Source organism: Mobula hypostoma, chromosome 10 (assembly GCF_963921235.1).
Source record: "Mobula hypostoma chromosome 10, sMobHyp1.1, whole genome shotgun sequence".
Classification (NCBI taxonomy): domain Eukaryota; kingdom Metazoa; phylum Chordata; class Chondrichthyes; order Myliobatiformes; family Myliobatidae; genus Mobula; species Mobula hypostoma.
The window spans coordinates 16,468,481-16,493,409 of record NC_086106.1 but is presented as its reverse complement, the minus strand read 5'-3'; the positions used below and the strand labels follow the sequence as shown (position 1 = coordinate 16,493,409).

The window sequence follows — 24,929 nt, the reverse complement described above, 5'->3', positions numbered from 1 at the left end:
CACCATAGCCGTAGGGAGCAGAACTCTCTCCGCCTCTCCTTCCAGGAGACCCAGAACGCTCGGAACGAATCCCGGAAACGGCTGTCCTCCAGCAGCCGGTTGTTAAAATGCCAATACCCGGATCCCACCCGAGGGTGTAGTGGAATAAATTCCATCCACACAAGGTGATGATCCGAGCACGACACTGGCCACATGGAGGACGCCGACACGCGGGAGGCGTAGGCCTGAGAGATGTAAATGCGGTCTATCCTGGAACCTCCTTCTCTAGACCTTCTCGAGAAGGCGCTAGAGTTGGGGTGAAAATTCCGCCAGCTGTCCACCAAGTCAAAGGAGCCGACTAGCTCCTTTAACTTTTTTGCTGATGCTGGGTCGCGTTGGAGGCCCGAACGGTCCTCCGCCTCGAGGGTACAATTGAAATCTCCCCCGAGGATGACGCAGTCCCCAGGATCGATGGAGCTCAGCAGGGTGGACAGCTGACAGAATAGGCGCGTCTGCATCACACCGCGCCTGGGAGCGTACACATTGATAAAATGCAATGGTACGCCATCCAGGCGCACAACCAGGTGGAGCAGACGGCCGGGCACAACGTCTTGGACTCTTTCAATTACTGGCTGGAAGGTCGGGGCCAACAGGATCGCCACCCCGCTAGAAATGGAGCTGAGGTGGCTCATGTAGACCCCGCCCCGCCACTCCAGGAGCCAAGCAGACTCGTCCCCAGGGATGGTATGGGTTTCCTGCAGGAAACTCACCGTATACCGCCCATCCCTGAGGACTGAGAGATTGTTATGCCTGCGAAGAGGACCCCTGCTGCCGTTTACATTGAGACTAGCTATGGTAAGCTTCATGGCGGGAGCACACTAGGTCTCAGCAGCTGCGCCCATTTCGGTGAGAGCGGAGGCGCCTTCCACCACACTGTCCGGAAAGAAAGCAAGGATACCTTTTGCTTTCCGGGCTCGAGCGGTACCAGCAACCCCGGGAGTGTGTGACGGGACGGTGTGGAGGGAGATTCACTCTGTCTGACCCCGGGAGTGTGTGATGGGATGGTGTGGTGGGAGTTTCACTCTGTGTCTGACCCCGGGAGTGTGTGATGTGACAGTGTGGAGGGGGTTTCACTCTGTGTCTGATCTCGGGAGTGTGTGATGGGACAGTGTGGAGGGTGTTTCACTCTGTGTCTGACCCCGGGAGTGTGTGATGGGACGGTGTGGAGGGAGTTTCAATCTGTGTCTGACCCCGGGAGTGTGTGAGGGGACTGTGAGGAGGGAGATTCACTCTGTGCCTGACCCTGGGAGTGTGTGATGGGACGGTGTGGAGGGAGATTCACTGTGTGTCTGACCCCGGGTGTGTGTGATGGGATGGTGTGGAGGGAGATTCACTCTGTGTCTGACCCCGGGAGTGTGTGATGGGACGGTGAGGAGGAGATTCACTCTGTGTCTCACCCCGGGAGTGTGTGATGGGACGGTGTGGAGGGAGTTTCACTCTGTGTCTGACCCCGGGAGTGTGTGATGGGACGGTGTGGAGGGAGTTTCACTCTGTGTCTGACCCTGGGAGTGTGTGATGGGACGGTGAGGAGGGAGATTCACTCTGTGTCTGACCCCGGGAGTGTGTGATGGGACGGTGTGGAGGGAGATTCACTCTGTGTCTGACCCTGGGAGTGTGTGATGGGACGGTGAGGAGGGAGTTTCAGTCTGTGTCTGACCCCGGGAGTGTGTGATGGGACGGTGTGGAGGGGGTTCACTCTGTGTCTGAGCGTGTGACTGGACGGTACTGACACAAACACCAGGGACATTATTGTGAACTCTATACTTTATTCACTAATGGATATGAATTGATTCTCTGGGCAGCCGTCAGTCCCTCTTCATCCTCTTACTTCTCCGCACTGCCACCCCATCGTGCTTCTTCTTCTCCACACGGACCCGTGTCCTGGGGACAGGAGAGTCCCTGCCTTTCCCGGCCTCCTCTGGGGCCTTCGCACAGCTTAGCACTTGCCCATTGGAGAGCAGGCCCAGGCCCAGGCCCCGGGCCTCATCCTGTGGGATCCTCCAGCACGCTCTGTCCTGCAGCTTGACGGCCACCTCACCCTCTCCACAGCCATCCCTGACAGACATGGGATCCTGAGGAAGTAAATCGCTGTGAGAAATATTCTCGGCACCCTGGGATGGAGTCGGGGCCTTACCTTCGGCCTGGGCCTCGCTGTGGGCCTGAGCCACTGTTAGGGACTTGATTTGGGTCTGGGCTTCAGTTGAGCTAATGATTTGGGCTTGAGCCTCTGGCTTGGCCTTGATTTGGCTCTGGGCCAGAGCTGGGGCCTTGATTTGGGCTTCATCCCCAATTAAGCCACCAATTTTGCCCTGGGCTTCACTGGGGCACCAGTTTTGGGTTTCAGGTCCAGTTGAACTCCTCATTTGGGTCCAGGCCTCACTTGAGCCCTTGATTTGGGCCTGGGGCTCAGTTGGAGCCTTGCTGTGGGTATGAGCCATTGCTAGGGCCTTGATTTGTTTCTGGGATTTCGATAAATCCCTGTCTTGGGCTTGAGAACTTGCCTGGGCCCTGACTGGAGCCTCTCCAGTTGAGGCCCTGATTTTGCCCTGGGATTCAACTGGACATCTAGTTTGGGCGTTACCTCCAGCTGGGGCCCCGGTTTGGGCCTGGCCCAATGATGGAGCTTCACCTTTGGCCAGGTCTTCAGCCTGTCCGTCCTGCTGCCCTGAAGCCGGCCTCCCACCATCAGTCAGGCCCGGTGGCCTGGTCCTAGAGTCTCTGCTGACAATGGGGCCATGTGATCCAGGTTGAGTTACCCCAGGGCTGAGGGGAGGGGTCTGACAGACCCTCTGGAAGGATTCGGGGGGCAGGAGAGTCAGTGGGGGAGGCTGGGCCAGAGCCTGGGCATTGACTGAGGAGGACATGGACTGGCCATGGGCTGACTGCAGGGCCAGGCACTGGAGATGGCTGGAGTAGGGACAGTCCTGCCCCACAGGGGATAGCAGGAGTGCCGGGAGGGACTGAGTGGCCTCGGGTTGGCGGGCCGGGGGTGGGGAGGGGCAGCGGAGGGTGGGGGACACCGGTGGTCGGGCAGTCACAGCCCCCACTGTCGGGGTCTTGGAATCCTGTGGAGAGGAGAGAGGGGGCGAGTTAGTGAGGAGAACGAAGGGGGAAGGAGGAGTGATAGAGCGAGGGGGTAGGCGTCAGGGAGAAAAGGAGAGAGAGAGTGGAGCAGGAGAGGGTTCAGGAGGGTGAGGGATGGAGGGAGGGTATTAGTGAAGAGGGGGAGAGCGAGGGAATTTGAGGGGGGAAGGTAGAGAGAGGGGGAAGGGGTGAGATGAGGGGAGAGGGAGGGGAAGAGATAGTGGGTTTAGTGAAAAGGAGGTGAGGGTAACGGGGAACGAGTTGGGAATAGAGGAGGAGGAAGGGTAGACAGGGAGGGTGTTAGTGAGCAGAGAGGAGGTGAGGAGCAGGAAGGGAAGGAGGGTGAGGGGCTGTTGCTGAGCAGACGAGAGGTGAGAGAGAGGAAGAGGGAGTAAGGAGAGAGGGAGGGAGGAGAGAGGGAGAGGGTGCTTAGGGAATAGAGGGGTGGTTGATGAGGATGGGGATGATGGGGAGAAATATGGGGTCAGAGACGAGAGGGGCATATTGAAAGGGGAGGGAGGAAGGGGGGTGTTGATCACTTTGCCCTCCCTCCCTCTTATCTCCGCTCAAAATGCACCATAACCTCTTCACACGCTCTCCCTCCTTCCCTCCCCCACTCCCTCCCTCCCTCCCTCATCCTCATCTTCCCACTCTCCCACCCTCCCTCAATCCACTCTCCCACCCTCCCTCAATCCATTCTCCCTCTTTCCCCGAAATAAGACCCAGGAGCAGACTTAGGCCATTTGGCCCATCAATTCTGCTCCGCCATTTCATCATGGCTGATCCATTTCCCTCTCGGCCTTTCCTTCCCTCTCTCTCCACTCTCTCCCCTTTCTCTGCCACTCACTCACTCTCACCTCACCCTTGTCTCCCCTTTTGCCCCTCTTTCTCCCTACTTTACCTCTCTCCCTCTTTCCTTCTCCTTCTCTCTCTTTCCCCCTCTCCCTTTCCCCTCTTCTTAACCCCTATTTCTCCTGCTCTCTTTAACCCCTCTTTCTCTCCCTTCTTTCCCTCACCCTCCCATACTCATCCCTCTCTCCTCCCTCCCTCTTCCTCTCTCTCCCCCCCTCTCTCTATTTCTCCCCTTCACTCCCCTCTTCCACGTCTCTCTCTCTCTTTCCGCATCCCTTCCTTCCACTCTCCTCACCTCGGCCTCAGACTCCAGGTCTCGGAGCAGCTGAGGGAAGTCCAGGGATCCGTGGGGGGAGAGGAGGTCGGACAGGAAGTGTGGGTGGATGATGGTTTCAGTCTGTGAGGAGAGAGAGTCCGAGTCACACAACACAGAAACAGGCCCTTCAGCCCCACCTGGTCCATGCTGACCCAGATTCCCGCCTGAGCCTGGCCCCTCTGTCCGTGCATGGCCCAGATCCCTCCTGTATACTTAAGTGTCCAAGTCTTTTAAATGATGTTAATGTACCTGCGTCATCCACTTCCTCCAGCCACATACAGACCACCTTTAGGGAAAAATGTTGTCCCTCAGGTTCCGATTAAATCTGCCCCCTCCCACTCTTTTCATCCTCCATTCTCTCTCTCTCTCCCCCCTCACACTCTCCTCCCTCCCCTCCTTCCTTCCATCTGCTTTCTCCCATTCTCTTTCTCCTCTCTCTCTCCTCTCTCCCCTTTCTCCCACACTTTATCTCTCTACCTCCTCTCTCCCCCTCTCCCTTTCTCCACTCCCTCCCTCTCCTCTTTCTCTCTCCTCCCTCTCTCCTCTTTCCCTTTCTCTTCTCTCTCCCCTCTTTCTCCCCCTCCCTCTCCATCTCTCTTCTTTCTCTTTCCCCCCTTTTCTTTCTCTTCCTCCTTCCTTCTCTCTCCCCTCTTTTTCCCACTCTTTATCCCGAGTATTGAGCTTGGTTCTGTTACAGGAAAGATGCGATATCCTCTGGTTCTTGATTCTGGGAGCGTTCACCCCGTCTGTGCCCCCCCCCCCCATGTTTTACACACCGCTGAAAGCTCTCCCTCAGTTTCCTACGCTCCGAGGAATGAAGCCCCAATCTGCCCTGTCTCTCTCCGTAACTCAGTCCCGGCAATCTCCCCTCGTAAATCCCCCTCCACACCTTTTCCAGCCGATGGCATCTTTCCTGTAAAGGAACTAATCTCACACGCCAAGTTACAACACCTTGCAGGTCGGGCAGCATCTACGGAGCAGAATAGAGTCGATGTTTCAGCCCAAGACCCTTCGTCAGGACTGGAAAGGGAGGGGGCAGAAGCCAGAATAAAAAGGTGAGGAGGGGTGGGGATGGAGTACAAGCTGGCAGGTGAAGTCAGAAGCTGTGGGGGGGGGGGGTGTGTGGTATGCAGGGTGGGTAGAGGGCTGAAGAAGAAATCTGATTGAAGAGGAGACTGGACCCAGGAAGGAAGAGAAACGGCAGCGGGAGGTGATGGGCAGGTCCGGAATGGGAAAACGGAGGAGGGAGGGGATGGAAATCGCCTGAAGTTAGAGAAGTCGGTGTTCTCACCACCGGGTGGGAGGCTACCCGAACCCGAGAGTGGCCTCGTCGTGGTATAGAGGAGGACGTGTGCAGACATGCCCGGGTGGGGACGGGAAAGCGAACCGAAATGGGTAGGCACAGGGAAGTCGGAACCGTTCTGCACACTCTATCCCGCCTTTCAGTATCTAGTAGCTTTCAATGAGAAGTGACTGGGCCTCCACAGCCGCCCGTAGCCATGGATTCCCCAGATTCCCCACTCACTGGCTGAAGAAATTCCTCCTCATCTCCGTCCTCGAGGGACGTCCTTTCCCCCCGAGTCCACTACAGGAAACATCACATCCACTCTATCCAGGCCTTCCAATATTAGATAGGTTTCAATGAGATGACCCCCCCCCGCCCCCCATTCTCCTAAACTCCGACGAGTACAGACCCAGAGACTCCTTGTATGTTAACCCTTTCACTCCCAGGATCACTCTCGTAAGCCTCCCCCGGACCCTCTCCAGTACCAGCGCGTCGTTCCTCGGATACAGGGCCCAGAACTTCTCACAACCCTCCAAGTGCAGGCTGACCAGTGCCTTATAAAGCCTCAGTATTACACCTTTGCTTTTGTGTTCTAGTCCTCTGGAAATGAATGCCAACGTGTCATTTGCCTTCCTCACCACCGACTAAACCTGCAAGTTAACTTTCAGGGTGTCCTGCACCAGGACTCCCACAGTCCCTTTGCACCTCATATGGCTGAATTTCCCCCCCCCCCATTTAGAAAATAGCCTACACCTCTCTCCCTTTTACAAAGTGCATGACCATACACTTCCCAATACGGTATTCCATCCGCCGCTTCTTTGCCCGCTCTCCTCATGTAGACTCCCCGACTCCGCGACCCTCCCCGATCCTCGACTGAACTCTGTAAACTTGGCCACAGAGCCGCCAGTTCCGTCTTCCGGATCATTAGTCTAGAAAGTGAAAAGTTGCCGTCCCAACGCGGACCCCTGTGGAGCACTACTCGTCACCGGCAGCCAGCCAGGAAAGGGCCCCTCTATTCCCACTCTTGGCCTCCAGCCCATCAGCCACAGCTCAATCCATGCTAGTATCTTCTTTGTAATACAGTGGGTTTCTTATCTGGCCAAGCAGCCTGGCACCTTGTCAAAGGCCTTCTGAAAATCCAAGTGCGCAACATCCACTGACGCTCCTGTGTCGATCCTGCCTGTGAATTCCTTAAAGAATTACAGCAGCTTTGTCAGACAAGATTTCCCTTTAACAAATCCATGCTGGCTTGGCCTATTTCATCATGTGCCTCCAATTACAGTACCGCGAAGTTCCTCGCCATACACATCACCGAGGATCTCACGTGGTCTGTACACACCGGCTGTGTGGTGAAAAAGTCGAAACAGCGCCTCTTTCACCTCAGACAGTTGAAGAAGTTCGACATGAGACCCCGAATCCTAAGAACTTTCTACAGGGGCACAATTGAGAGCATCCTGACTGGCTGCATCACTGCCTGGTATGGGAACTGTACTTCCCTCAATCGCAGGACTCTGAAGAGAGTGGTGCGGACAGCCCAGCCCATCTGTAGATATGAACTTCCCACTATTCAGGACATTTACAAAGACAGGTGTGTAAAGAGGGCCTGAAGGATCACTGGGGACCCGAGTCACCCCAAACCACAAACTGTTCCAGCTGCTACCATCCGGGAAACGGTACCGCAGCACAAGAGCCAGGACCAACAGGCTCCGGGACAGCTTCTTCCACCAGGCCATCGGACTGATTAATTCACGCTGATACAATTGTATTTCTATGTTATATTGACTATCCTGTTATTATAAATTACTATAATTTGCACATTCAGGTGGAGACATAACGTAAGGATTTTTACTCCTCATGTATGTGGTGCCTCGGGGCGGCTCGAGTAGCAGCAGTACTCTCAATGGATACGATTAAATATTCCCGTTTCAGCCTGTTACAGCTAAAAAGCAAACTGCTTCCAAGGTCGGTACAGTCAACAAAGATGTCTTAATGCGTTTAAACGAAGTATTGCTGCTTAAAACTGACAGAAACAACACAGATTGTGGACGGAAGCGTCCACGGAGGAAACGTGGCTGCGGGTCGGGGTTACAAGTGTGTTTAAGGAAGCGGGGTTTTAAACTCCCAATACCGACTATCTTGCTGGCAAACATCCAGTCTCTGGTGAATAAAATCGATGATCTCAGAGCCAGGGCGCTGAATCAGAGGGACATTAGGACCGCGTGGGTCCTTTGTTTCACGGAATCCTGGTTAACCCCTTCCGTACCGGATGCAGCGCTCCAGATCGACGGGTTTACTATACACCGTCAGGATAGATCGATAGAGGCTCTCAAAAGCAGAGGTGGAGGAGTAGGCCTCATGATCAACTCTCACTGATGTACAAATATGTCAGTGCTGTCCCAATTCTACTCACCAGACCTGGAATATCTAGCAGTAAAGTGCTGTCCTTTTTACCTACCACGGGAATTCTCTGGGATCATTCCGGTAGCAGTTTACATTCCACCTCAGGCCAATGTCAAGCAGGCTCTAGATGAGCTGAGCAATGGGATCGACACGCACGAAACAGCGCAGCCTAACGCCTTCACCATCGTTTTGGGAGATTATAACCAGGTCAGTCTGAAAAAATCACCAAGCAACTTCTATCAATAGATCACTTGCAAAACCGGAGGAAACAACACACTGCACCACTGTTACACCACCATCAAGAATGCCTACCGTGCTATTCCACGCCCTCACTTCGGGAAGTCTGATCACCTGGCTGTACTTCTACTCCCTGAGTATTGACAGAGACTGAAGACTGCAGCACCAGTCGTGAGGACCAAGAAGGTTTGGATAAGGGAAGCACAGGAGCGCCGACAGGACTGCTTTGAATCGGTGGACTGGACTGTATTCAGGGATTCATCTTCGAACCTGGATGTTACTGACTTCATTAAAACCTGTGTGGATGAGTGTGTGCCTACAGAGACTTACTGTACATTACCAAACCAAAAGCCATGGAGGAACCAGGAGTTATGTCATCTGCTGAAGGCCGGACCTGTGACATTCAAGTGTGGCAACCCAGGCCTGTACCAGAAAACCAGGTATGACTTGCGGAGGGCTACTTCAAGGGTGAACTGACAATTTCGAATGAGGTTGGAGGTGACATCGGATGCACGACAACTCTGGCAGGGTTTGCAAGACGTTACTTCCTACAAAGCAAAACCCAGTAGCATGAATGGCAGTGATGCTTCGCTACCAGATGAACTCAATGCCTTCTATGCCGGCTTTGATAGGGAGAATATAACTACAGCTGTGAAGATTCCTGCTGCACCTGATGACCCTGTGATCTCCGTCTCAGAGGCTGATGTTAGACTGTTTTTTAAAGAGAGTGAACCCTCGTGAGACAGAAGGTCCCGATGGAGTACCTGGTAAGGCTCTGAAAACCTGTGCCAACCAGCTGGTGGGAGTATTCAAGGACATTTTCAACCTCTCACTGCTATGGATGGATGTTCCCACTTGCTTCAAAAAGGAAACAATTATACTGGTGCTTAAGAAGAATAATGTGGGCTGCCTTAATGACAGTGATGAAATGCTTTGAGAGGTTGGTCATGACTAGACTGAACTCCTGCCTCAGCAAGGACCTGCACCCATTGCAATTTGCCTATCGTCACAATAGGTCAACGGCAGACGCAATCTCAAAGGCTCTCCGCACGGCTTTAGACCACCTGGATAACACAAACACCTACATCAGGATGCTGTTCATCAATTATAACTCAGCATTTAATACCATCATTCCCACAATCCTGATTGAGAAGTTGTAGAACCTGGGCCTCTGTACCTCCATCTGCAATTGGATCCCCGACTTCCTAACTGGGAAGACCACAATCTGTGTGGATTGGTGATAACATCTCCCCCTCGCTGACGATCAACACTGGTGCACCTCAGGGGTGTGTGCTTAGCCCACTGCTCTACTCTCTGTATATACATCACTGTGTGGCTAGGCATAGCTCAAATACCATCTATAAATTTGCTGATGATACAACCATTGTTGGTAAAATCTCAGGTGGTGATGAGAGGACATACATGACTGAGATATGCCAACTAGTGGAATGGTGCTGCAGCAACAACCTGGCACTCAATGTCAGTAAGACGAAAGAGCTGATTGTGGACTTCAGGAAGGGTAAGATGAAGGAACACGTACCAGTCCTCATAGAGGGATCAGAAGTAGAGAGAGTGAGCAGTTTCAAGTTCCTGGGTGTCAAGATCTCTGAGGATCTAACCTGGTCCCAACATATCGATGCAGTTATAAAGAAGGCGAGACAGTGACTATACTTCAGTAGGTGTTTGAAGAGATTTGGTATGTCAATAAACACACTCAAAAACTTCTATAGTTGTACCGTGGAGAGCATTCTGACAGGCTGCATCACTGTCTGGGATGGAGGGGCTACTGCATAGGACTGAAAGAAGCTGCAGAAGGTTGTAAGTCTAGTCAGCTCCATCTTGGGCGCTAGCCTACAAAGTACCCAGGACATCTTTAGGGAGCAGAGTCTCAGAAAGGCAGCATCCATTATTAAGGACCTCCAGCACCCAGGGCATGCCCTTTACTCACTGTTACCATCAGGTGGGAGGTACAGAAGCCTGAAGGCACACACTCAGTGATTCAGGAACAGCTTCTTCCCCTCTGCCATCCGATTCCTAAATGGACGTTGACATTGGACATTGAACTCTGGTACACTACCTCATTTTTTAAATATACTGTATATTATTTCTGTTTTTTGCACGATTTTTAATCTATTCAATATACATATACTGTAATTGATTTACTTATTTATTATTATTTTATTTTATTTTTTCTTCTACATTATGAATTGCATTGAACTGCTGCTACTAAGTTAACAAATTTCACGACACATGCCAGTGATAATAAACCTCATTCTGATTCTGAAGGATGTAAGAAATGAAGTTAATTCAATTCAATTCAAACCTCATCTTTACCAGTAGACTCTAAAACCCCAGCACCACTGGGGTCAGGCTAACTGACCTAGTGTCTTGTCTTTTGCCTCCTCCCTTTAACAGGGATGTGACATTTCCGATTTTCCAGTCCTCTGGGATAATCTGCAACTCCAGTGATTTTTGAAAGGTGCATGTAACCATGACACGTGGGGAGAATTAGACTATTCGATACATTGAGTCTTCTTTCCCATTCAATCATAGCTGACTTATTATCCTTCTCAATTCAATCCTTCCCATAACCTTTGACCCCTCCCTTACTAATCAAGAACCTATCAACCTCTGTTTTAAGTATACTCCAATAATTTGGCCTCCACAGTCATCTGTGGCAATGAATTCCACAGACTCACCACCCTCTGGCTAAAGAAATACCTTCTCATCTCTATTCTAGTGGGACAACCTTCTATTCTGTGCCCTCTGGTCCTAGACACCCCCAGCTATAGGAAATACCCTCTCCATGTCCTCTGTCTCTGGGCCTTTCAATATCAGATAGGTGTCAATGAGATCCTCCCTCATTCTTCTGGACTCCAGCAAGTACAGACCCAGAGCCTTCAAATGCTCCTTGTATGTTAACCCCTTCATTTCTAGGATAGTCCTCGTGAACCTCCTCTGGACCCTGTCCAATTCCAGCACATCCTTTCTCAGATAATGGGCCCCAAACCGCTCTAGTAATGTCTCCACAATCTCTTCAGCTCCTGTTTCAGGACTCTGGGGTGTAGTCCATCCAGTTTGGGTGACTTACCCACAGCTTTCCAGAACTTTCTCCTTACTACTGACTGTTAAAATTCTTCTACCCCTGACCCTCTTGAAGAGGGGTGCGGTGAGAGAGGTGGAAGAGGTAAGAGAAAGTAAGGAAAGGAGGAGACACGGGGAGAAGAGAAAGGGAGATGGGGTGTTCTCAGTGACTCCATTCAGCCCCCGATGACACCATTTGGCCTGAGTGACCCAGATTGAACCCTATGATACTGATTGATCCTTGCTGAGAGCAGTTGATCTGCAGCAACTCTGACCGACCACTGGTGGCCCCTACCTTGCTGATGAAGGAGTCCTTACTGCAGAGTTTCTCGATGTACCTGAGGATCTCAACCTCCTCCTCACACTGCTCCCCAGGGGGTTCTGGCAGGTGAGCCTCAGTATCGGGCTGTGGCAGGCCCAGGGCCTCCATGATCTCAATGTACTGCTCCACTGCCTCGAGGGGGATGGGCTGGTGGTGCCCACCCGTGCCACAGTCCGGGGTCTTTGGCTGCTTGTGGGATCGCTGGGGTCCTCCTTTACCTCCGGCCTTCCGTCCGCCCGGGTCTGGAAGAGGGAATTCATGGGACGGGGGTCAGAGGGACTTCATCATCAATCCAACTCAACCAACCCAACCCAAAATAACTGCACGCAACACAACCAGCATGACCAAGCACAACATAAGACATTCCAACCCACCATAACCCAACCAAACCATCCCAACTCAACCCCAGCCCAACCGGACACAACACAACGTAATCCAACACCTTCCAACCCACCGTAACCCAACCAATCCATTCCAGCACAATCAAACACGACACAACATAATCCAACACAACTCATCCCAAACACAACACTACACTACACATAACCTCAAGGTTCTGGGGAGTTTTAGTACGGAGACGAGGAGGAACTGCTTTTCCCAGAGAGTGGTGAATCTGTGGAATTCTCTGCCTAATGAAGCAATGGAGGCCACCTCAGTAAATATATTTAAGACAAGGTTGGATAGATTTTTGCATAGTAGGGAATTAAGGGTTACAGGGAAGAGGCAGGTAGGTGGAGATGAGTCCATGGCCAGATCAGCCATGATCTTATTGAATGGCAGGGCAGGCTCGACTGGTCAGATGGCTGACTCCTGCTCCTATTTCTTATATTCTTAAGCACAACCCAACACTTTCCAACCCACCATAACTCAACACAACTCAACCCAAACTGACCCAACCCAACTAATCCAGTGCAACTCAACACAATCCAGCACCTTCCAACCCACCATATCTCAACACAACACAACCCAAACTGACCCAACCTAACTGATCCAATGCAACTCAACACAATCCAGCCCTAAACAACACAACACAATAGAATCTAACACATTCCAATCCACCATAACCCGGCACAACCCAACTCAACCCAACCCAATACAACTAAGCACAACACAGGATAACCTAATCCAACACAACATAACACAATCGACCTAAGGCAACCCAACCCAACAAACCCATCCCAACATAATCCAACCCTACAGAACATTTTTCAAACCAACCCTACCCAATCCAACACAATGCTACCCAAATCTGTCAATCCCCAGCCCACTCTACTAACCACTCACTACCAGTCTTATCCCTTTCCATCCCGTCCCCAGTACAACTACCGAACCAGTTCAAACCATCACCCTCATCAACAACCCAATCCAACAGAATAGTTACTGCTAGGGTCCATGAGTTGGGGTTTAAGGTCTGGAGCTGAGGTCAGGGTTGAGGGGTTAGAGTTTGGCATTGGAGGGTCAGCATTAAGGGAACATTATACTGACCTTCCACGACCTGTTTCCCAGGTTTGGCCTTGGTCCCGGACACCAGCTGGACCCCAGGCGAGACCCCAGCCTGCAGTGGGACTGGGTCTGCAGGGGACTGCGGAGCGTTCTCCTCCATCTCGAACTCCATGAATCTGCGGAGAGTCATTTCAGAGTCAGCACCACAGCAGAACTGAAGATCTACCACCACCACCCCAGCAGAGCCCAGCACACCATCCCCATTTGGAAACCAGCACTATCTCAGCAGAGGGTCAGGAGCTTCCACTGGCATGCACCTTGCATCACACTCCTAGAAGGCACCCTCCATTCCCAGCTGAGACTGCCCACTCCATTCCCAGCAGACACCAGCCCCACAACTACTCTCTCTTCTATGAGACCAGCCCTTCCAACCTCTCTCAGCAGAGATCATCCCCATCCCAGCAGATTGACACTCCCAGCAGAGACCATCCCCTCCCATCACTATCCAGCAGACCAAGCCCCTCCCTGCAGAGGCCAGCCCTCCCACTTCTCTCCCAGCAGAGACCAACCACTCCCAGCAGAGACCATGCCCTCCCAGCAGAGATCAGACCCTCCCAGCAGGCCAGCCCCCTCCCACTCACTTCTCCGCCATCTCGTAGTAGATCATCCGATCGAAGTTGCTGAGGCGACACCATTCCTGCACGGCCAAGGGCACTCCCTCCTCGGTGCCCAGCTGCGGTCGGAACTGAGAGAGGGAGCGGAGAACTGGTCTGTGGAGAGACGGGGTAGGGAAGGGGAGGGTCATTCCCATCAATGGCTGTCCCAAACCCACTTTCACCCAAAAAAATGATGGGCGGGGTGGTGATTTGAGGTTCTGCGTCAGCTGGGTCACGGTGCTGAGGGAGGGCCAATGTGAGATGAGGCACTTTGGGAAGACAAATGGGGGCAGGACTTTCTCAGTGAATGACAGGATCCTGCGGAGCGTTGCAGGTTAGAGGGACCCAGGAGTGCAGGTACACGCTTTCCTGAAAGCGTTGTCACAGGTAAACAGGGAGGCACGCTGGCCTTCATCGGTCAGGGCACCCAAGTACAGGAGTTGGGACGTAATGTTGCAATTCTTCAAGAAGTTGGTGAGGCCGCACTTGGTGTTCAGTTTTGGTCACCCTGCTGCAGGAAAGATGCCGTTCTCGAAAGAGTGCAAACGGGTTTACGAGGATGTTGTCACTACTCAAGGGACTGAGTTATAGGAAGAAGTTTGGCAGATTAGTACTTCATTCCTTGGAGTGTGGCAGACTGAGGGGTGAGCTTTTTAGAGGTGTATAAAATCATGAGGAGTTCAGGAAGGGTGAGAGGAAGGAACACATACCAATCCTCATAGAGGGATCAGAAGTGGAGAGAGTGAGCAGTTTCAAGTTCCTGGGTGTCAAGATCTCTGAGGATCTAACCTGACCCCAACATATCGATGTAGTTATAAAGAAGGCAAGACAGTGACTATACTTCATTAGGAGTTTGAAGAGATTTGGCATGTCAATAAACACACTCAAAAACTTCTATAGATATACTGTGGAGAGCATTCTGACAGGCTACATCACTGTCTGGTATGGAGGGGCTACTGCACAGGACCGGAAGAAGCTGCAGAAGGTTGTAAATCTAGTCCGCTCCATCTTGGGCACTAGCCTACAAAGTACCCAGGACATCTTCAGGGAATGGCGTCTGAGAAAGGCAGTGTCCATTATTAAGGACCTCCAGCACCCAGGGCATGCCCTTTTCTCACTGTTACCATCAGAAGCCTGAAGTCACACACTTAGCAATTCAAGAACAGCTTCTTCCCCTCTGCCATCTGATTCCTAAATGGACATCGAACCTATGAACACTACCTCACCTTTTTAATATATATTATTTCTGGTTTTTGCACAATTTTGAATCTATTCAATGTACGTATAGTATAATTGATTTACTTATTATTATTATTTTTCTCTTCTTCTATATTGTATTGCATTGAACTGCTGCTGCTAAGTTAACAAATTTCACGACACATGCCGGCGATTATAAACCCAAATCGGATTCTGGGATATGGTGAATGCGTGCAGAGTTTTTCCACAGGGTTGGGGAATCAAAAACCAGAGGGTGAGAGGGGAGAGATTTAGGAAGGACCTGAGTGACAACATTTTCACACAGAGGTTGGCCCACATACGGAGAGAGCTACCAGAGGAAATAGTGGAGGCAGGTAAATTAACAATAGTTAAGACACTTGGACGGGGACGTTGATAGGAAAAGCTGAGAGGGATATGGCCCAAATGAAGGCAGAGCGATACTGGCTTGGACGGGAATCTTGGTTGACACATAGATGGGCTGAAGAGCCTGTTTTGATACTGTTAGACCATGTTCTTAGATAAGTTCTTGAACGTATCTGTACCTCCTCCACCAAGCCTGGCTGGAAAGACTTTAGTTACAGGGAGAGATCGGACAGGCTGGGGAGCATTTCCTATGTAGTGGCAGAGGTCGAGGGAAGACTTGGTAGACGTTCACAAGATGATGGGACATAGATGAATCGTCCTTTTCCCTAGGGCAGGGGTTCCCAACCTAGGGACCATGGACGCCCTGCTTGATGGTATTGGTCCATGGCATAAAACGTTGGGACCTCAGCCCTAGGGTTGGGGCATCAAGAGCAAGTAAAGAAGGAGATTTAAAAGGGCCGAGAGGTGTTCCCACACAGAGTGTGGTTGATATCCAAAATCAACAGAAGGTGGCGGAATTGGATACAGTTGCTGCATCCTGCCAGGCAAGGCAGGGGAGTGAAGGGGAAGGGCTGGGGCGGATGGGTGGGTTTCAGGGTTGAGGGGGGAGTTGGAGGTGCTGGAGCAGGGATTGGAAGGTCGAGGTTATTCAGTCCCGACGACCCCCTCCTCCCCTCTCCCTTTCCCCTCCCTCTTACATGAAGAAGCAGGCAAGGGCCTCGGTGTCAGGGGACTGGGCGAGGTGGGCTCGGGCCAGCCCCTTGTACTGCTGCCACTTCCGGAAGTTGTGGTAGACGCCTCGGGAGTAGTCGCCGGCGTGGGGGGGCCGGGCTGGAGGGGGGTGACTCGGCCGGCTCTGCGCCCCCCCTCCCGCTCCCTCTGGGGGGGCCACCACCAGCGGGCTGAGCAGCAGGGGGGTTGCCTGCCCCCGCCACAGGCGGCCCGAGTCCGGGGCTTGGGGTGGTGGGGGTGGAGGAGCAGGGGGGTGAGGAGGGGAGACGTGGGGTCCGGCAGGACGGTGGAGGACTACCCCCCTGCAGAGGGCGACCCCAGCGGGCAGGCTGATCACCCGGAGGCCAGAGGAGGGGGGTTGCCTCAGCCAGCGGAGGGGAAGCGGGGGTGAGGCCAGGATCAGCGCCCGGGGTGGGTTCCAGTGGCTGGGGCCAGCAGTTGGCTGGAGTTGCAGTGGGGTGGTGGTGGAAACATGGGGCTTCAGAGGTCCAGGGGGCTGATCCCTCTCACTCTCCCCCCATAGGGGGACAGGGGGACTGCTGTGGCTCGCTCCCTCCATCCAGGACTGGAGGGTGGGCTTCACCTGTGCAGAGAGGAGAGGGGTTAGAGATGGAGGGTGCTTCCCATCCTAGAACACTCCCCTATCCTGGAACATTTTCTCCTGTTTTAGAACATCCGCCTGTCCTGGAATATTTTCTCCTGTCCCAGAACAACCCTCCCTGTCCCAGAACAACCCTCCCTGTCCCAGAATAACTCTCCCTGTCCCAGAACAACCCTCTCTGTCCAGAACAACTCTCCCTGTCCTAGAAAAATCCTCCTTGTCCCAGAACAAATGTCCCTGTCCCAGAACAACCTTCCCTGTCCAGAACAACCCTCCCTGTCCTAGAACACCTACCCTGAACGTACATCTTCCCTGTCCCAAAACATTTTCTTCTGTCCAAGAATAGAAGGCTATGGGTAACCCTAGGTAGTTCTAAGGTAAGGACATGTTCGGCACAGCTTTGTGGGCCGAAGGGCCTGTATTGTGCTGCAGGTTTTCTATGTTTCTAACTTCCCACTCCATCGCAGAATATCTCCGCTGCCCCAAAACATCTGCCCCTCCAGTTTAAGACGATCCCACATCCCAGACCATCCCACCCCATCCTATAGCATCTTTAGACCCTGTCCACGAATTTTCCACCCCACCCAGAATATCTCCACCCTTCCCGCCCCAGACAACCCACTCTGTCACAGTACATCTCCTGCCGATCCCAGAACATCTCCCCTCCTCCCTGAGCGTCTATCTACCCCGTCCCAAAATATTTCTCCCCTCTCGCAGAGCAACATTCCCGTCCCAAAGTACAACACCCCCGAGACCTCTCCCGCGTTCCCTACCCGCCTCTCTCCTCACCCCGTCTCCCCATCGCCACCCCCACCCCATCCCCGCCGTACCCTCCGACCCCCCTCGCCCACGCTCTCCCTCCCTGCCCCAGTCTCTCACTCACCGTGTCCCGGGACAGTTTCTCTCTCGGTGCCGCCGCGAGATCGGCAACCAGCGGTTCAAAGGAAAACAGCGGCCGCGGGGGCGGGGCGGGGCCGGGAGGTGGGGGAAGAATAGAGACGGGGGAGAGAAAGCGAGAGCGGCCGCGGGGGGAGCGGGAAGACGGGGAAAGAGGGGAGAGATGGGGGTAAGGGGTGAGGGGGACAGTGTGTGTGAGAGGAGACAAGGGAGGGAGAGTGATTGAAAGAGAGAGGGAAGAGAGGGGTGAAGGGAGGCAAAGGGGGAATAGAGGGAGGGGTATGTGTGTAGGTGTGTGTGACGATCGCCTCCACACCAGGCGGCGATGCTCTCCACCGGACATCCGTGGAAATTTGCGGGGTCTTTTCCAGAAATGCTTTTGCGGTGCTTGTTCTACACAGAGGGCGCAGGCTGTCCGGGGTGGTGGAGGAGGCAGATACAATAGAGGTGTTTAAGAGGTGTCTCTGCCTTTTCTCTCTCCTCTCACTCCCTTCCTACCGGCCCTCTTCCTCCTCCTTCTCTTCTTCCACTTTCCCTCCTCTCTTTCCCCTTCCTCTGAGTTCCGCAGGTGACAGGTAACAAAGAGATAACTAAATCTGAGAACAGAAGAGGTTCACCAGGATGCTGCCTGGATTAGAGAGTGCACGCTGCAAGGAGAGGTTGGACAAACTGGGATTCTTTACTAGCAGTAGTGGAGGCTGAGGGGAGATCCGATAGAGATTTATAAGATTATGAGTGGATAGACTATATCTTCTTCCCTAGGGTGTATTTAACCCTGGTAAAAATCCAAAGGAGTTGTGAGGGGCAAGTTTGAGAGTGGTGGGTGCCTGAAATGGTGTTGGAGGGAAAAACAATAGAGGTGTTTAAAGGGCTGTTAGACAGATACATGCATGAGTCTATTTATTAATCTAATTCTAGTTGTACCTTATCGTAATTTATATGTCTTGTACTGTATCTCTGTCAGTACAACTTCACTTGCCCCATTACTGAAACATATAGAAAATCTACAGCACAATGCTGTGCTGAACATGTACTCACTTTAGAAATTACCTAGGGTTACCCATAGCCCTCTATTTCTCTAAACTCCGTGTACCTATCCAGGAGTCTCTTAAAAGACCCTGTTGCATCTGCCTCCACCACTGTCACCAACAGCCCACTCCACACACACACACCACTCTTCGCGTAAAAAACTTATCCCTGACATCTCTCCTGTACCTACTTCCAAGCACCTTAAAACTGTGCCCCCTTGCGTAGCCATTTCAGCCCTGGGGAAAAAGCCTCTGACTATCCACACGATCAATGCCTCTCATCATCTTATACACCTCTAATCCTCCATTGCTCTAAGGAGAAAAGGCCGAGTTCACTCAACCTATTCTCATAAGGCATGCTCCCCAATCCAGGCAACATCCTTGTAAATCTCCTCTGCACCCTTTATATAGTGTCCACATCCTTCCTATAGTGAGGTGACCAGAACTGAGCACAGTACTCCAAGTGGGGTCTGACCAGGGTCCAAAATAGCTGCAACATTACCTCTCGGCTCTTGAACTCAGTCCCACAGTTGATGAAGGCCAATGCACCGTGTACCTTCTTAACCACAGAGTTAACCTGCGCAGCAGCTTTGATTGTCCTATGGACTCGGACCCCAAGATCCCTCTGATCCTCCACACTGCCAAGTGTCTTTCCATCAATACTATATTCTGCCATCATACAGGAAGGATGTGGAAACTATAGAAAGGGTGCAGAGGTGTCCACATCTGACATGTAGAGGGTATAAAGACTGACTGTACACAGGACTGGTGTGTTCTGGTCAGAAGGAAGGACAAGGGTGACAAGGTAAGAGAACCTTGGATGTTGAGGGAGGTGATGAATTTAGACAAGAGGAAAAAAGGAATGTAAACTTAGGAAGCTAGAGTCAAACAGAGCCCTTAATGATTATAAAAAAGCTGGAAAAGAACTCAAGAAGGTAATTAGGAAAACCAGGAGGGATCATGAAAAGTCCTTGGCAAGTTGGATCAAAAAGAATCCCAAGGCATCTGCCGGGAGGGTAGGGTCACTAAACGGTAAAGTGGGGCGGGGGGGGGGACATTTGCTTTGGTGTGGGTGAGGTCCTTAATGAGTACCTTAGATTATTACCAAGGAGAAGAATGTGGAGGTTAGGGAGAACAGTGGTGAGCATATTCGTATGCTAGGGGACTGCAAGGTGAAGGGGGAGGTAGTGTTGTGTCCCTTAAAGAGCATTAAGGTGGATAAGTCCTCAGGGCCTGATGGTACATACCCCAGATTACCGAGGGAGGCAAAAGAAGAAATTGTTGGGGACTTGACCAATTATGTCCTCTCTAGCCATGGGTGAGGTCCCCGAGGACTGGCAAGTCGCTAATGTTTTTTTTCCATTAACCGAACAGGGATGCAGGGGTAATCCTGCAAACGATAGACTGGCGAGCCTCACACCAGTGGCGGGGAAGTTACCGGAGATAGCTTTCGGAAAGTCATGGCCTAATTAGAGGGAGCCGGGACAGCTTTTTGCCGGGCAAGTTATGTCTAAATCGAATGGGTTTTTCTTTTGACGAGGGTCTCTCTAATTAGGCTGCCTCTGACCAACGTTCCCTCTAATGGCCAGTGTGTCCGCAGAAATCTTGCGCTGTGCAATCTTTTCGCTCAGCAACGACAACACTGTTGTGACTGTGAACGAACTGGAGAGACACGCTGCTAAGGATAGAAGTTTTTATTTGACACACCCAGGCTGACAATATTTGGCGTCACTCCGGAGGGAAGCTCCCTGACCAAAGTTCCGTCACATTTTCATCTGCTAAAGAACAAGAGTTAACAAGACAATTTCTATAGTTGCAATGGATTCATAAAGCTTCCTTTGAGTTACATATAATCACACTCAGATTTAATATCACCGACATACGCCGTGAAATCTGTAAACTTTGCCGCAGCAGTACAATGAAATACATAATAGAGAAAAAACCTCTGAATTAAAGTAATAATATATATTAAATAGTTAAATTAAATAAATATTGCAATAGAATAGAAATTTAAAAAGTGAGGTAGTTTTCATCGGATCAATGCTCATTCAGATGGTAGAGGGGAAGAAGCTGTTCCTGAATCGCTGAGTGTGTGTCTTCAGGCTCCTGTACCTCCTCCCTGATGGTAGCATTGAGAACAAGGCATGACCTGGGTGGCGGGCATCCTTAATGATGAATGCCATCTTTTTGAGGCACCACTCCAGATTTGGGAACAACTTCTTTCCAACTGTGATAAGACTGCTGAACGGATCCTGACCCGGATCTGGGCCGCACCCTCCAAATATCCGGACCTGCCTCTCGGTTTTTTTGCACTACCTTACTTTCCCTTTTCTATTTTCTATTTATGATTTATAATTTAAATTTTTACTATTTACTATCGATTTGTACTCCAGGGAGCGCAAAGCGCAGAATCAAATATGGCGGTGATGATTGTACGCTCCAGTATCAATTGTTTGGCGACAATAAAGATGTCCTGGATACTACAGAGGCTAATACACATGATGGAGCTGACTAATTTTACAGCTCTCTGGAGCTGACTTCGATCCTGTGCAGTAGCTCTCCCCCGTCCCAAAACCAGACAGGGGATAGAAACATAGAAACATAGAAACATAGAAAATAGGTGCAGGGGTAGGCCATTCGGCCCTTCGAGCCCGCACCGCCATTCAGTACGATCATGGCTGATCATCCAACTCAGAACCCTGTACCAGCCTTCCCTCCATACCCCCGATCCCTTTAGCCACAAGGGTCATATCTAACTCCCTCTTAAATATAGCCAATGAACTGGCCTCAACTGTTTCCTGTGGCAAAGAATTCCACAGATTCACCACTCTCTGTGTGAAGAAGTTTTTCCTCATCTCGGTCCTAAAAGGCTTCCCCTTTATCCTCAAACTGTGACCTCTCGTTCTGGACTTCCCCCAACATCGGGAACAATCTTCCTCAATCTAGCCTGTCCAATCCCGCATTCAGCCAGTCAGAATGCTTTCCACAGTACATCTGCAGAAACTTGCAAGTGTTTTGGGTGATTCCCAGTGAGATATAGTCGCTGTCTAGCCTTCTTTATAGCTACATCAATATGTTGGGAGCAACTCACACAAAATGCCGGAGGAACTCAACAGGCCAGGGAGCATCTGTGGGAAAAGTACAGACAATGTTTCAGGCCGAGACCCTTCGGCAGGACTGAGGAGGAAAAGGGAAGATTTAAACTTCTTCAGGGTAGGCATCCCTGGAAGAGATTTTGCAGTGTAGTAATCAAATCGCAAAGAAGAGAAAATCTACAGATGCTGGAAATCCAACCCTTCAGCCTGAAACATCAATGGTACTTTTTTCCGTAGATGTTGCCTGGCCTGCTGAGTTCCTCCAGAATTTTGTGTGTTGCTCTGATTTCCAGCATCTGCAGACTTTCTCTTCTCATTGACATGTTGGGACCAGGTTAGGTCACCCAGGAAATTAAAATTGCTTACTCTCTCCATCAGATCCCTCTATGAGGACTAGTGTGTGTTCCCTTTCTGAACTCTACAATCTTCACTCCAACACACCTAAAATGAATGTTAATCACTGCTGTCTCTCAGTTGCATTCATGCATATGCAGACATCAGGTCAATGAGGTGTTTATTGCATTCATGTATATGCAGACATCTCAGGTCAATGAGGTGTTTATTGCATTCATCTATATGCAGACATTTCAGGTCAATGAGGTGTTTATTGCATTCATCTATATGCAGACATTTCAGGTCAATGAGGTATTTATTGCATTCATCTATATGCAGACATCAGGTCAATGAGGTGTTTATTGCATTCATGTATATGCAGACATCTCAGGTCAATGAAGTGTTTATTGCATTCATGTATATGCAGACATCTCAGGTCAATGGGGTGCTTTCCTGGTTTGCAATCAACCCCAGTCTGCAGCTCCAGAAAGACCATTGTTCTCAGCTGCATTTTAAATTCAATCTACAATCCACATTCAGATCTGAAGACAGGTCGATGTTGAAATTAATATTTGTTATATTCCATATCTCCAGAGTAACACCCTAACAACCAGTATACAGATAAGCTTTTCACTATATCTCAGTACGTGACAATAATAAACTAATTCCGATATGATAAGAGGGTGACTGTTGCCCTCTCTCAGGTAGGGCCGCCTGCATGTCGAAAATTTCCTGGACACACTTCACAATTCTGCTTCATCAGGAGCCTCAGACACATTCCCTCTGACCCTCACCAGAGCCTGAGAATTAAGATTACCTTTGACAATTGTCTGTTATGACCCTATATAGTTACAGTCATAGAGGCCCTTCAGCCCATCTTAAAACCATTTAAACTGCCCACTCCCATCGGCCTGCTCTGGGACCATAGCCCTCCATATCCCTACCATCCCTGTACCTACCCAAACTTCACTTAAATGTTGAAATCGAGCTCGCATGCACCTCTTGTGCTGTCAGCTAATTCCCCTCTGAGTGAAGAAGTTTCCTCTTTAACTTTTCATCTTTCATCCTTCACCCATGACCTCTGGTTGTTGTCCCATCCAACCTCAGCGGAAAAAGCCTGCTTGCATTTACCTCTCATAATTTTGCATACCACTATCAAATCTTTCCTACATTCTAAGAAATAAAGTCTTATCCTACTCAATCTTTCATTATAACTCAGTCCTCCAGACCTGGCAGCACTCTTTAAACCTTATTTACATCTTCCTGTAGGTAGGTGGCCAAACCTGCACATAATACTCTAAATTAGGCCTCACCAACTTCTTATACAATTTCAACATAGCATCCCAACTCTTGTACTCAATACATTGATTTATGAAGGCCAACGTGCCAAAAGATTTCTTTACAACACTGTCTACCTGTGATGCTACCTACAAGGAATTATGGATCTGTATTCCCTGATTCCTTTGTTCTACCCCACTCCTCAGTGCCCCACCACTCACTGTGTAAAAGCCACTCTGGTTGGTCCTACCAAAGTGCAACACCTCACACTTGTCTGCATTAAATCCCATCTGCCACTGTTCAGCTCATTGCATCAGCTGGTCCGAATCGCACTGCAAGCTCTGATAGTCTTCCTCGCTGTCCACTCCACCCCCAATCTTGGTGTCATCCGCAGATTTGCTGATCCAGTGAACCATTATCGTCCAGATCACTGATATAGGTGACAAACAACAATGGACCCTACACCGATCCCTGCGGCTCACCTCTAGTCACAGGCGTCCTGCTACAACCAAACTCTGGCTTCTTCCACAAAGCCAATGTCTAATCCAATTTACTGCCTCATCTTGAACGCTGAGCGACTGAATCTTCTGGACCAGCCTCCCATGTGGGACTTTGCTGAAGTCCACCTAGACAACACCAACAGGACATGAAGGCCTTGTCTTCATCGATTTTCCTGGTAACTTTCTCAAAAAACTCTAAAAGATTGGTTAGACATGACGTTCCACACACAAAGCCATGAAGACTCCAAATTAGGCTTCACCAATGTCTTATACAACTTCAACGTAACATCCCATCTCCTGCACTCAATACTTCGATTTATGAAGGCCAAAGTGCCAAAAGCTTCCTTTATGACCCTATCTACATTTGACGCCACTTTCAACGATTATGGACCTGCATTCCCAGGTCCCTCTGTTCTACCGCACTCCTCAGTGCCCTACTGTTCTACTCTGGTTAGTCCTACTGAAGTGCAACACCTCACACGTGTCGGCCATCTGCCATTTTTCCAGCTGATCCAGATCCCTCCGCAAGCCATGATAGCCTTCCTCACTGTCCACTACTCTCCTAATCTTGGTGTCCTCTGCAAATTTGTTGATTCTTCTAATTCCCACTGAGTACTGGGTGATCTCAACAACATGATGACTCCTCCTACTTCAAAAGTTGAGGATTAATAGACGACCTCAGTGTGCAAGGGTAGGACACACAATGTGAATGGTGGGGTGTGTCAAGGGACAGTGGGACCTCGGTGTACAAGGGTATGATACACAGAGAGTGAGATCACTGTTAGATGTGGTGTCTGTGGGACACTGGCCTTCATTACTGGGGGCACTGAATATCAGATCAGGGAGGTTATAGTACACTGGCCTCCAAGAGGACCATAACCTTGTCTTAGAGTCTTGCGTGCCTCAATGACCCGGAGAGCGATGTTGGCTGGGGTCAGGGCTGTATCCATTGGCTCTTGGTTGGGTCGCCCATGCCAAAGAGGTCAAAGGGTAGAGGTCAGACTAAGAGTGGTCCACCGGTCCTCCAAGTTCAGGGCAGGGCTAACAACCCTGACTGGTAAAACAAAATTGTTACGGAAACAGCAATAAATACTTCTATAAAGAGAGATGGAGGACCTTCATTGTTGCCCTGAACGCCCATGCTGTAAGAGGCAGGTGCTATAAAA

The 24,929-nt window shown here is 50.7% G+C and overlaps 1 protein-coding gene across 1 annotated transcript; it reads right to left on the bottom strand.

The window, feature by feature from the left end:
• Nucleotides 1-1,844: 1,844 nt before the first annotated feature.
• LOC134353208 (NUT family member 2G-like) lies at nt 1,845-20,019 on the bottom strand. The gene is made up of 7 exons (XM_063061225.1): nt 19,996-20,019; nt 15,998-16,614; nt 13,704-13,832; nt 13,105-13,238; nt 11,593-11,861; nt 4,271-4,372; nt 1,845-3,104 (listed from the first exon to the last, which is right to left on the bottom strand). Exons 1-7 carry the CDS (start codon nt 20,017-20,019, stop codon nt 1,845-1,847), a joined length of 2,535 nt encoding a protein of 844 aa, XP_062917295.1.
• Between the last annotated feature and the right edge of the window lie 4,910 nt (nt 20,020-24,929).